The 16,106-nt window shown below is 38.7% G+C and overlaps 1 protein-coding gene across 1 annotated transcript in view; it reads right to left on the bottom strand.

The window, feature by feature from the left end:
• PROSER1 (proline and serine rich 1) overlaps nt 1-16,106 on the bottom strand; it is a 28,973-nt gene that overhangs the window by 5,065 nt on the left and 7,802 nt on the right. The window contains exons 4-10 of the mRNA XM_004282244.3: nt 15,247-15,341; nt 14,166-14,259; nt 12,219-12,329; nt 9,857-9,940; nt 8,399-8,477; nt 7,695-7,790; nt 3,177-3,221 (exon numbers count right to left, since the gene is read on the bottom strand). Of these exons, the coding sequence (XP_004282292.2) occupies nt 3,177-3,221; nt 7,695-7,790; nt 8,399-8,477; nt 9,857-9,940; nt 12,219-12,329; nt 14,166-14,259; nt 15,247-15,341 (604 nt within the window). The remainder of the gene's footprint in view (nt 1-3,176; nt 3,222-7,694; nt 7,791-8,398; nt 8,478-9,856; nt 9,941-12,218; nt 12,330-14,165; nt 14,260-15,246; nt 15,342-16,106) is intronic.

Below are 16,106 nucleotides of genomic sequence, written 5' to 3'. Positions count from 1 at the left end.
CTTTAATTGTGATTAGCATTGGTGTACTTTTAATTCTCTCAAACCACTTGTCTAGAGTAATAATACAAGTCATTTCCCCTCTTAAGAGCTTTCAGGACATCATTTCATCATTTTTAGAGGCATACAAGGCCATCTAGGATTCAGGCCATCTCTCCAGTATGCCTGGTTGCCACTCTGTGAGTTGAATTTAATATTCCAGATGATCAATCTATCCAGTTTTTCCCCCAGGCATTCTCTCATATTGACTCCTCTACTTAACCTCTAACTTTACTTGGCTGGTCCTAGGAGCTCCTTTAGCAGCAAAGGCCTTGACTAATTCATCTTTAGAGTCTTCACGCCTAGCCCAGCGCATGGCATCTGTGTGTTTAATAAGTGTTTGCTGCACTAGATATATCATGATTACCTCAACTGCAAGTCCTCAAACCCACCCAAAGACTTATTCTCAAGACTTCTAGAGTTTGCTACAATACTTTCATTCTGACAAACTCTACAAATCATACAAGCATTTTGGGGATGATCTGGGTTTCCTCCCTGAATCAGTTTAATGAAAGCGTTGGCCTCTGATGATCTTGCTGGTGCCAAATGGAATGCTATACTGCTATACTCACATCGGAGTCTGTTCAGCTGTAAACAGAGAATATTCCTTTTGCAGGGATAATCAACCGAAAGACATTTTCATGGACTAAGACTTAAATTTTTAAATCTATGCAAAATAAAGACTCTGGACATAAGGAAGCTCACATGGTCAATGAAGTAGTGCACTGTGTTAATCGTGGGTGGAGAAGGGACCATAGGAAAAGAACAGAGGAAACCCACCTCTACATAATTCATTTGTACTAAGTGATGGCCAAAGGGTGCCGCCTTGGGCTCAACAAATTTTACAGCTGTTTTAGAAAATAAATACGATAGGAGAATTGACAAATAGTAATATATAAATATATAAACGTCAAACTCAAAAGATCTGTAGTTCATACCACAGTCATGTCATAAGCAGTTAATTTAGTATCAAGGAAGATAGCTATCAATTTAAATTTAGAGTATATATGAAAATGGACTTGTATCTTTGTTTGTATTCAATTTGTTTTACAAGAATTAGAAGCACAAGGAATATATGCCCAGTTTTGTGTGTGTAAATAATGTATCAAAAAATTATTTAGGTTAACATTGGTTGGGAAACATTCGGTTGGGAAACATTTGAGAATTCACTGTCTTATTTAACTTCATGCTGAGGACCATGTAGTTAATGACAGATGGCAAGGTAAAACCAAGCTGTCCCACAGTGTTCTTTATAGTGGCCTCTGTTGGAGATCTTTTCATATAATAACACAAAAGCGATGTACTATTCATCACAGTGCCTGCAATTACAATGGAACACAACAAAAATGAATTCCTGAAAACCATACCAGGAGAAATATCACTTTCCTGTCATCTAATTTGGTTGTTAACCATAAAACACTACGTGTTAGGTCCTGTGCTAAGTACTTTACACCTGTCATTTCATTTGTCCTCACATAACCCCCGCCCCCCGAGATAGGCACTAACACCCCTATTTTATAGATGGGCAATCTCAGCCCTGATGTGATTAAGCAACCTGTTAAAAGATCACGCAGCTATTAAGTGGTGTTCAAAGGATATAAAGTTTCAGTTATGCAAGATGAATAAGTTCTAGAGATCAGCTACACAACATTGTGCCTACAGTTAACAATACTGTATTATGTACATAACAATTTGTTAAGAGGGTAGATCTCATTAAGTGAGACCTTATCACAGTAATGATGATGATGATGATGATGATAAAAAGGTCATGCAGCTATGAAGTGGTAGAACCAAGATTTGAACCCAGGTCTATGAGACCCTCGCACTTAAGCATTATACTAGTTTGTATTTATTTTTGTTTCTTAATATGGTTCAAAAAGAAATCTTAATCATGCTAATGTAACAGCAAAGGAAAACAAAGTGTGCTGTTCCTAACAAAGGAATGACAAAGGAATAACTTATGACACTTAATCTGCTGCTTCTCCTCAGAAACAAATCTTTTTTTTTTCCCGGTACCCGGGCCTCTCACTGTTGTGGCCTCTCCCGTTGCGGAGCACAGGCTCCGGACGCGCAGGCTCAGCGGCCATGGCTCACGGGCCCAGCTGCTCCGTGGCATGTGGGATCTTCCCGGACTGGGGCAAGAACCCGCGTCCCCTGCATCGGCAGGCGGACTCTCAACCACTGTGCCACCAGGGAAGCCCAGAAACAAATCTTTTAATGAAGCTGATCGTAAAGGCTGAAGTTTCCTTAATCTCTTTTTCATAGAAACTACATAAGCTGCTCAAGGTTACAAAGCTGGGTGGTGCCAGAGCCAGGATCAAAAACTATATGTCCTGACATCTCGGTGTCCTTGCCACCCTGCTATGCTACCTCCTTAGAATCTACCAGCTAAAAAGCACTGTTTCGGCACATTCTTAGGGAATGGAATTCTCCCACCGAGACTCCTAACCATGCACCATAACGATCAGATTCATGTGCTACTTTGCTACACAAGAACTGGTGCAGGTTTTGTCTCACAGCAGAAAGCACCTCTTTCCTGACCACGCGTATCTTCTACTAGGGGGAGAATAAACTGATACAGTGCTGCTGCCACCTGCAGGCACCAGGGGCCACGTCTCACCTTCCTCTTCCAACTCCACTTTCTGCTCTGGTGCCCTGTCTTCTTTTCTTAAATTAAATTCTTTCTTCTTTTCTTATATTAAATTACACTACCCCAAATACTTATTGAAATAATCAAGTCTAAAAGGTATATCTGACATAACATTTGTCAAAAAGGGTTTTTATCAAAAAGAAATTGTTCATATATTTAAAAAAATGAGGCTTCAAATATCACATAATATAAAGTGAATGCAGATATAATGCCACCTAGCACTTTGATTGCTTGGAAGTTTTACAAACAGGATGCAAAGGCATATGGTTATTTTTAAACCCAGTGAGGATGTGCATTTCATGTTGTGTGTATAAAATGTACTGCCGTTAAGCCACTTTCAGCAAGTATCAATTAGTTAAATTTTTTAACCAGGAACTTTCCCTAAAGCATAAAGATTACAAATACACTCAACTCAAACTGATCTCAGTGAATAACAGAGCAGGCAGCCAGGACAGACATCAGTTATCTCTGGATCAAATTTGGTACTTACCTGGATTCTGTGTAGGTTTTGACTGATTGGAAAGGTCTTCATTCTCTATGTGAAAATAAATAAATAAATAAAAGTTGATTTCAAGCTTTAAACAAATTATTCACCATCATAATAATCAGAGACTGGGGTCAAAAAAAGAAAAATCCAGGATATGTATGTATACTGTGTTAGGAAAACAACATATGCCTATAGAAAAAGAAAGAAAATAAACAAAAATCATAGTAACTATATGAAGATTGCTAGGATGATGAGCAACTGATTCCCACCATTCCTCCTTAACTTAGCAGGCTTTAAGCAAACACTGTTACTTTACAGATACATTTACGAAAACTTTGGGGAAAGATGATGGCCTGAGTGTGCCATCTAGGAGAAAGTGCAGCAAGAGGGCAATGACGAGCCACTGTCACTGGCTAGGCCGACAGTCACTGCTGGGCACCAGTGCCTACAACAGGGAGGAGGCCTGCAAGTGGAAGGTGGATGCTGAGGGCAGAATCTACTGCCGTCGGAGGAGCCCGAATCACGAGCCATGTGGATCACAAAGCAAACTGAAGGAAAGTGGCTCTGCCTACCTGCTGTACTGCTGTACTGCTGTACTGCTGTACTGTTCTGGAAAAGACCCTACGCTAGGAGGTGTCAGGGAGAACTACCCTAGTTGAGGCTGGCTTGAATCCTGTGAGACCGAAAACCTAAAGCACACTCCTCCCCACCCCCATGGGAAAGGACCTGTCTAACCAAACAGGTCAAAGATGCCAATGGAAAAAAATGACCTCGCATGGCTTGACAATAACTGCCCGAGAAACCAACAGTGTGACAGCCATAAGGTGCAAAGGGAACCCCCAAGCCCTGACATGGTGAGCAAAAATGATCACAGCTTGTTTAAGGGACTTAGTATAAATAAACGACTGAACAGATGGTGTCTATCAACGGAGAGTCCATGAAAGAAAGAAAAAGAACTTTAAAATCCTGTAATGCAGATTAAGAACATATATATACAAAATACTGCAAGAAAAAACTGCAAGCAGAGAAGATGAAGACTTTAGATATAAAAATCTAACTCCAAATTAATAAATGCAAAGAATGATGAAGATTAGAAATAACATTGCTGAAAGCTAAATTACTTAGTTGAAAATAAACAAAAATTCCATTTAAAATGGCAAAAATACAAAAAAAAAGTATCATAAATGAATAGCTGAGAGACTTAAAATAAATACAGTACAAAAGAAGAGTATTAGGAGAAAAAAAGAACAGATGAAAAAGCATTAATTAAAGAAATATAAGAACAAAATTTTCCTAAGCTTTAAAGACTTGAGTTTTCATATCCACAGGGCTTAAAAAGTTCCAGGAAAGATCAACGATAAGATCCACACCTAGATATCCTGGCAAAATATCTGAACACCAAGATTAAAGACATTTATGAACTCTGAAGATAAGGAATATTTTCTTTGTAAGCTTATAGAAAGAGACTACAGTTCTAATAAAGAAAAGAAAACGGGAATTGGGTTTCTCATCTACAACCCTACACATGCACCCTTTTTGAAAAAGCTACTTAGAGAAATTTTCTACTAGATGAAAATTAGAATGAGTATATGAGGACAGGGCATCATAGAAGAAACAGTTAAGCCATGAGTTCAGAGGCACAGAAAGAAAAATGTATAGTAGTCCATCAAAATACACAAATTGATGAAAAAAGAGAGGGAGTAAGGAAGCCAATCGTGGAACGTAGGACAGCTGTTTTTAATTTCTGTACACTGACAACCATTAAGAATATGAAGGCAGTCACTAGTGATATTAAAGACAGAAATTCTAAGCTTGGGTAGGGGCAAGGAAACAAAAGTTGTTAAAAAATTAAAAAGCAATTTAATCCAAGTAAACAAAAATAAAGAAAATTAAAAACTAGGATAAAAGAATAATAATGAGTACAAAAATAAAATGGAAGGACTAAGAACAAATATGTAATTTTTATGATTATCAGAAATTCCTATTAAGTCTCTTCCCCACTGGTTTAAAAACTCAGATTCCAGCTATATATAATTTACAAAACAACTAAACAAACAAAGCCAAATGAACAATACTCTAAAAAAAAGAAATTTGAAAATATACAGGCAAAACACTTTTGAAAAATGAAAACGAAAAGGAGTGAGGACCCAATAAGGGTCAATACCCAATAAGGCCAGAGGGAAAGAAGTTATAGTAAAGTGTAAGTCAGCTGACATTTTATATCCAGAAAATTCAAGAGACTTTCAAGAAAAAAAAAGTATAATAGGGAATCAGTAGTAAGTACCTAGAAATAAAATATCCATTTATAACTGTAACAAAAACAAACAAACAAAAACAAACCCTCTAAAATCCTGAGACACAAACCTAAGGCAAAGAACCTGTATGAAGAAAACAAAATCTTCTTGAAAGAAGCAGAAATTAACACAACATTGTAAATCAACTATAACTCAATTAAAAAACAAAAAAAACTTCTTACAAGGCCTGGGGGAAAAACACTACCATTTGACAGGATTTAAAGCCATACATATGATTGAATGGTAAAACTTAATATCGTAAAAATGTCAAGTATCCCCAGATTACTATGTAACTATAAATTCAACTCTTTTTTTTTTTTTTTTTTTGCGGTACGCGGGCCTTTCACTGTTGTGGCCTCTCCCGTTGTGAAGCACAGGCTCCGGATGCACAGGCTCAGCGGCCATGGCTCACGGGCCCAGCCGCTCCGCGTCATGTGGGATCTTCTCAGACCGGCGCACGAACTTGCGTCCCCTGCATCGGCAGGCGGACTCGCAACCACTGCGCCACCAGGGAAGCCCTCAACTCTTTTTAACTGCATAAAATGACCTTAAAGTTCAGATGGAAGAACCAATTTCCAAAAATGGATAAGAAAAGTATGAAAATATAGTGAGAGAAAGCCAGCCTTATCAGATGTTAGAATATACTATAAATCTGCTAATCTAATCAATATGGTATCATCACAACATAAAGTCACTAGATTGGAACAGAATAAAGAACCCAAATAGGGCTTCCCTGGTGGCGCAGCGGTTGAGAGTCCGCCTGCCGATGCAGGGGACACGGGTTCGTGTCCCGGTCCGAGAGGATCCCACATGCCGCGGAGCGGCTGGGCCCGTGAGCCATGGCCGCTGAGCCTGCGCATCCGGAGCCTGTGCTCCGCAACGGGAGAGGCCACAGCAGTGAGAAGCCCACGTACTGCAAAAAAAAAAAAACAACCCAGAACAGAGCCATGTGTGTAAATGAAAACTTAAGATAAATGTATTATTTCAAATCACCAGGGAAAACAGATTAGTTAATAAAGACTGCTGGCATGAATGGACTGACTACCATCTGCAAAAAAAATTAAGATGAACCTCTATTTCACCCCTATGTGAAAATAAATTCTAGAGGGAGTAGGAATCTTACAAGGCCTAAATTATCTGGACTACCTAGGGTTAAGAATTTCTAAACTAAGGTAACTTGGTTCCAGCTTTTCTTTCACAGCCTCTATCTGTCTATGCAAAAATGTAAAACTCTAAGGGCAAGAGGTACCATAAACAAGGGCAAGAAATAAAATGACAAATTTTGGAAAAAATGTTTTGCAACTTTAGTCAGAGTACTCAGCTGCAAACAACGGAGCCACTCTGGCTAGAAAAAAAGAATTTATTAAACACTAGAAAGTAACTTTGAGTCTCTGGGAAGGGCAGAATTAAATTAACACAGAACTTACTTTAAGTTCTATCCCTACCCTACACATATACAGAAATAAATGGCAAGTGAATGAAAAGCTCTACGTTTAAAAAGAATCACTACAGTAATTAGAGAATGTAGATGTCACAATGTTGAAATGGGAAAGGATTTCCTAAACAAGACATAAAATTCAGGAGAGTCAAATAAACAATAACTGATCGAAATAAAAATTAAACTTTTGTAAAAGACAGACAAAAGGAGAAAGCAGCTAAATCAGCCTTATCAGATTGGCAAGAGTAAAAAAGAAAAAAAAAAGCCCCAAATTGATAATATCCCTTTTTGCAAGGGGGTGAAGAAACCCTACACTCACATACCTTCACTGGTAGGTATAAACAGGTGCAGTCTTTTTGGAAAACAATTTGACAAGATAGAGAAAAATATTTACACTTCGTATCCCGTATTCCCAATGGGCCCAAAGAAAAAGGCTGAACTGGAATATGCTGGGGAGGTCCAGCCCTTCTGAGCACCTTCTTACAAGCCTTTCCTTCCCACAGCAGACAGAATGTGCCCAAATGGCGACACGCATTAAGTCGGTGATGCTTTTCCGCAGCCTGTCAGTTTCCTGCTCATGAAGAATGGTTCTTGTTTCTACAACCTGCTCGTGTTCACACATGTGGGCCGAGGCTGCTTTAGTGGAACCTGTATGTTGCACTCAGATCCATCATCATGTTCCGGGGCTGTGCTCCCTGTTAGGATACCACCGCATCCCACAACTGCCCCCTCCAAGTGTACCATGTACAAGTTATTGACTGTTAATACCCCGTAACGACATGATTTTACCTGCTGCTACTGGATTAGGAGTATATGGAGGTGGCGGGGGCACACCTGGAGCTATGACATTGGCTAATGGTACCAGACCTGCATTATTATAAGCACCTAAAATAAAAAGATAATAGAAAAAAATATATAAAATTTAGCATCATTCTGAGTTCAAACTATATTGACGCAGCTATCTAATTTATTTCTAAAACCGTTATATAGTACAGTTGCATTTTACACAGAGATTTGGGTCTATGGTTGAGTGAAAAGTGAGATCAAATGAGACAACCAGAGACTTCTATTTCCCACTGCAGGCTCACTCCAGACATAACTCACTGCAGGGCATGGTGGGCAGAACCGGCCAGATTTAAATTATCTGCCTTTTCTGTCAAGTAGACACACTCGGCCTTTTTAAGTTAAATGCATTAATGATGCCTCTGAATACCAACTATCAAAAAGGGATTCAAGATGATTTACCCATAATCAAAAACCCATAAAAATAATTAATGATGAGAAGTAATATACAATTAATTTATCAAAAGGAAAATATCCTAAATAAACTCTGTCTTCTCCATTGTTGCAGACCAAGACACACGGCAAAATAAAGCTCATGACAGCATATTTCATAAGTGCTCCAGATTTCCAAAGTACATATATCAACATTTACTTTCAACTTAATAAAGAGCAAAAAGAAAAAAAAAGTAAAGTCTGAAAGAGCGCCTTACTTGGTGCAATAGTTGCATGTGGCCGGCATGGAGGTATCGGATAAGGAACGGGTTTATGTGGATTGTATGTTGAAGGAGGCTAAATGAGGGGGAAAATACAGCAGTTAGGAGAAAATCAAGTAAGCTGTCTCCTGGCAAAACAAACTACAACTTGTCTTTCAAAACATTTAGGCCTAAGAGGCCAAAAATGCCCCAGCATATCAAATGCCACTGCACTAATACATGGTACAAATGAGGAAAATGGCTTTAATAAATGTGGTTCCTATTAAATTCCAAAGATAGATCCTACCAAAGACTGCTGTGGAGGTGTTTATTTTTTAATTTCAGTTGTAAATCATCTCCAGCGAAGGGCCAAACCTTATCCTAGACAGCAGATTCTTCTCTGACCCAGTCTATATTAATCCAAGAATTCCTATCTCCTCCTATGGAACAGCTACTCAAGAACTTCCAACATCCTCCTGAGAATTCATCTTATCATTCTTACCCTCTTTTCTCCTTTTGGAAGAAAAAAGCACTATTTCCTTTAGCATCTGGCGTTCTGACAACTCTAGTAGAACGTAGACTGGAATTATGAATTCAGTAACTTAGTCTTTTTGCCTTTTGAAATCCACAAATCTTTCATTTTAGAGTTGATAGAACTTATGTAAGTAACAAGGAACATTCAAAGGGTTGATCTCCAGAGAACCGGAGGTATCCAAAGATAGGCCACATGCTGTACTTTTAACTACAGAGAGAGAGAGAGAGAAAGACAGAGACAGAGAGAGAGGATGCTAGAGCACGCACACCCACTCGAGGCGGCTGGCACTCACACTCCTGCAGCAGAGGGGATCCACTGGTGGTTAGGGACCCAGACTCTCTCTAGTGCTCATAACGGCAGCCCTGGATGAGGTACTAGTCCTGCACGAGGGCTATGATCTGTGACTACCTTGCTATAAACAACTGCCACTGGAGTTCTTGGCAGGTGGGGAGGCGGGACTGCAGAGTGGCTGTGTGGAGGCCTCCAGTACGTCAACTCCAACAATCCTTCAACCCACGGGCTTCTCTTCTCCTGTTCAGTTCATATTCCAATCAATCTTTCTAACCACTCCCTTGAAAATACTCTCCGCCTCCTAGCTCCATTCTTACTTCGCTAACACTAATGCTAATTCAGCCACCAAACCACAACCTTCGTTAAAGTGAACTCTCCGCACTCCACATCTCCAAGCAAACAGCTGAATGTGGCTGTAGCAAAAAGTAAGAACAGTTCATCTGGTCTACCTTTAAAATAAGCTATTAAACCTCAACAGGGCCCTTAACACTGTTAAACAAGTTTACTATATTTCCCTAGGCCATTCCCTTTCCTAGAGTTTCTAGTATACTTTAAGCTTCACAACACAAAAATGAAACTTATGCCTTGAATAGACAGAAAACTAAATGTAAGAGTTAAGACTTGTTCCATCATTTATTTTCTAAACATACTGGTTTGGACGGTCCGAGAATCCGTGCAGCTATTCCTTTGCCTTCGTTGGTACACTCTTCACCATCTTTCTTCAAAGGGGTTCCCTATTAAAAAAAAGAAAAAGGAAAGATAATTGAGACTTAAAAAAACCCAAACAGGGCTTCCCTGGTGGCGCAGTGGTTGAGAATCTGCCTGCTAATGCAGGGGACACGGGTTCGAGCCCTGGTCTGGGAGGATCCCACATGCCGTGGAGCAACTAGGCCCGTGAGCCACAACTACTGAGGCTGCGCGTCTGGAGCCTGTGCTCCGCAACAAGAGAGGCCGCGATAGTGAGAGGCCCGCGCACCGCGATGAAGAGTGGCCCCCGCTTGCCACAACTAGAGAAAGCCCTCGCACAGAAACGAAGACCCAACACAGCAAAAATAAATAAATAAAATAATAATTACATCTGCAAACATCCTTTAAAAAAAAAAAAAAGAATAAAGTGTGTATTAAAAAAAAAAAAAAAAAAAAAAACCCAAACAAACCCAAAAGCAAAAACAGAACAAAACAAGACATCCACTGTATTACACAGAAAAGGATGTAACTTGGCAGGAGATTAAGGACTTGGATTGCAAACCCAATCCTGCCCCGGCTGCCTGATGCTGACAAAGTCCTCGACCCTCCTCTGCCACAGAACCCTCATAACATGTACAGAGGTAGAAGGAAACACACAATGCACATGGAGATGACAGAAGAGGATAAAGTATGTTCTAATTTTTTTGGGCTTCCCTGGTGGTGCAGTGGTTAAGAATCTGCCTGCCAATGCAGTGGACACGGGTTGGAGCCCTGGTCTGGGAAGATTCCACGTACTGCGGAGCAACTAAGCCCATGAGCCACAACTACTGAGCCTGCGCTCTAGAGCCCACGAGCCACAACTACTGAGCTCGCATGCCACAACTACTGAAGCCCACGCACCTAGAGCCCGTGCTCCGCAGCAAAGAGAAGCCACCACAATGAGACGCCTGTGCACCGCAATGAAGGGTAGCCCCCGCTCGCCACAACTAGAGAAAGCCCGCGTGCAGCAATGAAGACCCAACACAGCCAAAGATAAAAATAAATAAAAATAAATAATTTTATTAAAAAGAAAAAAAAGTACGTTCTAATTTTTTCTCTGTGCAACAGGAACAACCAGAGACAGACCTCCAGTGTTACAGTGTGTAACGCTCAAAGAATCAAAAAGAGTTCTTGTATTACAGTTGAAAATAAGTAATAAAAAATGGTGTTTTCTATAAGCAGTAAGTGTGATAGCTTATACTGACTCATTCAAGTCTGCTGTAATTAACAGATCAAAATAAGTTGACACCCTATTACAACGTGTCCCCCCGATAGCATGTATTTTAAATGGTACATACTAGTATGGAAGCCAGCTTCCAAGGTGGCCCCCAGCAACCCTCAGCTCCTACTGCCCTTGTGCAGCCCTCCAGTCCTTTTATACAGGACTGACCTGTATAAAAAATAGGATATTCCAGAAATGATGGCCGTTGACTCCCAAGTCTGAGTGATAAGAGAAAACACAGCTTCCGCTGGCCTTCTCCGGGACTATCTGCTCTGGTGGAAGTCGGCTGCCATGTCAGGAGGTACTCAAGCAGCACTAAGGAAAAGTCCTTATGGCAAGGAACAAAGACCCCCTGCCAACAACAACACTAATTTGCCAGGCATGTGAGTGAGCCACCTCGGAAGCTAGGCTTGTGTTTCAATCAAGCCATCAGATGACTACAGCCTCATGAGAAACCCTGAGCCAGAACAAAGCTAAGCCTTTCCTAGATTCCTGATACATAGAAACTGCATGAGATACTAAATGTTTACTGTTTCAGTCCACTAAGTTCTAAGGTTATTTGTCACACTGCAATAAAAATATACCATTCTATGAAAAAATTATTTCACAAAGAATTCTGAGGAACACTGGGTGATACAAAAACAAGTGTATTTCTTATGGGACTTCTCAGAGCCTTTATTATGCAACATGATTCTCCAGGAAGGAGACGCTGCATTCAGAGTTTCCCAAACACACTTAACTGTGAAACTGTCTGCAGAATACCGAGAATTTGAGAAATACTCCTTTACTACATGTAAATCAGTGCTTCTAAAATACTTGGAAAAATAAAACCAAATCATCCTCTTTTCCATTTGGCTTGTTCTTCTCTACATTTTACGCAAATAGTTTAATACAGCTTATGTATGAACTTTCATTTAGTAGTGAATCTATGAATTACGTTGCTGACATAGCAAAATCCCTTTCCTTTGTAGACACACCATCAACTGGCATTTTCTTTAAATATCATTAACTATGCTCAATTTCATATGAAGAGGTTTTGTATATAGCCACAAAAGTACACTTACTGGGAAAATTCCATTTATGCGACTAGGTTTTCCTTTGGGATATGGATTTCCTGGGATTGTTCCACAAGAAGATATCATAGCATGAGGAGCTTTGCAGCCCGCCTTGAAAGCCTGTAAAATAACAAAGAAGAGGGTAGTTTAAAAAAAAAAAAAAAAAAAAAAAATCAAATAAACTCACAAATTAAGTATTCTGGATGTTGGGAAGCCCTGCTAAATAACATGAATTAAGGAAGAGCATCACATTCAATCTGTTCATACATCAATCAGCACTTCCACTGGTGAACATGACCAAAATTAATATGTAAAATCACTTCATTTAATGGAATTATTTAAATGGTATTAATGTTTTTAATGTCACAGATAAGACTCCTATACAAAGATATCGTCACAATGGATTTTGTAAATTGTGTGCAAAGAAGTCCATTTACTGTTTGATATGTCTCACTTCTCCAACGACCAAGAAATAACACTGTCCAACTCAATAAACACCAAGCTCACATTACAGGTAAGGCAAAGAGAGCACAGCCATGAAAGAGACACGGTCTCCACTCTGAAGAAGTTTACATAACTTAGTGGATAAAACACAAACAACAACATGGGACACTGGGTGTCCAAAGAGCTATACTGATGAAAAAGTAAGAGTTCTCTGGGTACCAGTGTTCAACATAATGTTACATAATTATGAGATATACTGAAGGATGAGATCTTGGTCTAGCTTATTTATTATTGTGTCCCCAGCTTCTGAAATGGTGCCTAACACATACTGAATTAGTGCTCAATAAATATTTATTAAAGGAATGAAAAGCACTGTAATAGGTGACATATATTCTAATGGATCTATACTGTATAAGAATATCAAGTTAAATATATATATGCTGTATTTTATAGGTATATATGATATTATTAGCTATATAATCCAGCCCCGTACTAAACATGCCAACCCTAAAAATCATCTCAATTTTTGGCTATTATAAATAGTACCAGGGTGAGTGCCCTTATATATGAATGTGTATGTTTCTATTTATTTCCTTAGTATAAATTCCTAGAAATAGAATTTTGGGGTCAAAAGGTACGAACATTTTAAAGGCTCTGCAAGTTTGCCTTTCAGAAAAGTTGTACTAATTTACATTGATTAAAGGACCTATTCCACAGAAGACTCAGGCCCAGATTATTTCTGAGATGGGAAAGTCACATGATCAGAATGCTTCATAAGGAAGAAAACTACGGTAGTAAATGCTTAATGCCTTAAAGAATTTAGTCAAAAAACTCGATGAAGTTATTAAAGTAAAGAAACGTGGGCTCAGATCTTGCTTTTGCTACAATAACTTATGACTAAGGCAAGTTCTCCACTCTCCTGCGCTTCGTGGAGGGCGTGAGGATTAAATACGATTGAGCTGCAGCTCCTAGGGGAGCGGTCCATGCCTTCCTCAAGCAGGTTTCTAATCACTAATTCAGTCTCCAACCATCACAATCCTAAGAAATAACTACCTTAAATGACGAATCAAGTTTTCTAGGCTTGGACAAGTACTACTTCCCCCACTTTTACAGATTTTAAATTAAAAAACTGCAATCTTGCTTTGTTACTCATCTTTTATGAATTTGATGAAAATAAGCCCGATGACAAAACAAATTTAAACAGTCAAGTTCCTAAATACATAAAATGAAAGACAAAAGCTTGGAGCCATGGCAGAGCTACCAAGGGACCGAGAATAAACACCCCATGAGGCTCACGCTGAGGGCTGGCTTCTCACTCTCAAGCCGTCTCTTCATTCACCAGTGTCCCCCCCACCCCGCCCCAAAGACTGCTGGGGTGTCATTCTTAACCCATCACATAACAGCACTCAGGTTATTCAACAAAGTTAACATAGGAATAAGACTGTACTGTCTTCTTCATCAGCATTCAGGAAAACCAACATACCATTTACAGAGCAATCTTGAGGAAATTACCTGTTCAAGCACTCTCTTGCACCGTTTCTTCTCAGACATATTTATCCTGAACAGATCTTCAATGGGACGAGAATTCTGTGCATCAACAATGTTTCTACCAAGCAAATACAATTTAGCTTTTCATTTAAGAAGCTGGACACACATATTTAATACATAGATATATCTGAGTAAGCTTTTCCCCATGACATAATGAGGAAAGTATGATTATTTAGTTTTAATTGGTGAATGTAAATAACATGTTTATATGAAGATGGTAAATATAATAACTGAACTGACATTTATCTGGCTACCTGAAAGTAACAAAGTAATACTTCAAATAAAAATCACTATTTTGAGATTCTTGCAAATATACCCTCTCAATGAGTGTCAGGAGAGCTACTGGCAACAGAACAAACCCATGTGCTAAATGCCTAAAAATCATGGTTGATCTAAAAATGAAGTTTAACCTTATGCTTCATTTTAATTTTGTGCTTTTTGTGGTCATTTACAAATATATAAGGGACTTAAAAATGCATATGCTGTAAATAAACAGCAACTTCTAGACTCTTACATTATACGAGAGTAGGTTCCTTTTCTCTTACATTCATCACAATCCTTTCTCAAATGTTGTGCTGGGTGCTTTCACACATCTTACAGTGTGTAAAGTTCACATCCCTACTAAGTAGATGAGATCCTTATTCTCACAAATGAGGAAAATAAGATCCAGAAAGAGTAAGTATATATTAAGTCAAAAAAATACACGTTGTCAGAACGTGGAAGAACCCATCCAACTATAAGTCCTCTGGCTTTGTCACCAAGCCTTTCACGTTATTCAGAGTGGGAATGCAAAGCAAGTCACCGAAATGCAGACAAACTGAAATAATTAAACTCGATAAGCCCCACTATTTTATAAGTTATAACCATGTGTAATAAGCACACTAGATACTTAGATATAAGAATTCAGCTCTATGCTTGCATAGTTTTATTAGAGTTCCATTTACTAACATAATTCTGATACATTAACATACACTAATGAGTTAAAAAGCATTTAAAAAGTCTTCCAAATTTTTCTCCAATGAAGTAAAAAGAAAGAAATACTTACGAAGCTAGCAGTTCAAGTGCAACTAGTTTGTCTTTACTGAAGGTGAAACAGTTGAGTATATTGACCACTTCTGCTGGGTGAACAGCCACCATTTTCTATTAATATAAAAAATAATGAGAAATTTTTTCAACATGAGAAATTTTCATGCAAGAAACTGCCTTTTGGGGGGAGTGTAATTAAATGTTCTTAATATAAATATTTGAGATGAAAACTGCTTAATCAAAAGTAAGTCCTAACAACTGTGTGAATTAAAATTAGGCTTTTCAACGTAACTACTTTAATTGAAGAGCTAAGTTCTCCTATGTGCTCCTTCTTATCCACATTTCTCAATATGTTCATCTATGGAAAAAAAAATTTAGATGTTCTACTTTCCTCAGAAAGGCTATATAAAAAGGGATATTTACAAATATGGGAGACACGCTGCTCGAGGAGTTAGAAAAAAATTATATTCCTCAGTTAGAGTGCTAGGTACACCACAATCAGAACTTCCTAGTGAACTCCATGGCACTGAATAGTGTTATTAAAGAAAGGTACTCCAATCACATCATTAGAGGAAAGATGGGTTAAACAGGTTTCTTTACTGAACTTTCTTAAGAGCCTTGTTAACGTGCACTGTGACAATCCAAGATTGTGTGGACTGTTACATAATTTATTTGCCTAGGATACCTGTATCTTTGAAAAGCAGGTCAATTTATAAATGTATGTTAACAGTGCAGGAAATTCAAAAGCAAAGTCAGGATAAGGAGACCAGTTAGAATTAACTGATCAACAAAAGTGGTTTTCAAACACTTTAACTCCTGTACCACCAAAAGAACTGGTAAAACCATATACCCCATTGCGTGTTTTTAAATTGACATCTA

Source organism: Orcinus orca, chromosome 18, assembly GCF_937001465.1.
Source record: "Orcinus orca chromosome 18, mOrcOrc1.1, whole genome shotgun sequence".
In the NCBI taxonomy this organism is placed as follows: Eukaryota; Metazoa; Chordata; class Mammalia; order Artiodactyla; family Delphinidae; genus Orcinus; species Orcinus orca.
The sequence above is the reverse complement of the archived record's forward strand: the minus strand, read 5'-3'. Positions and strand labels throughout refer to the sequence as shown.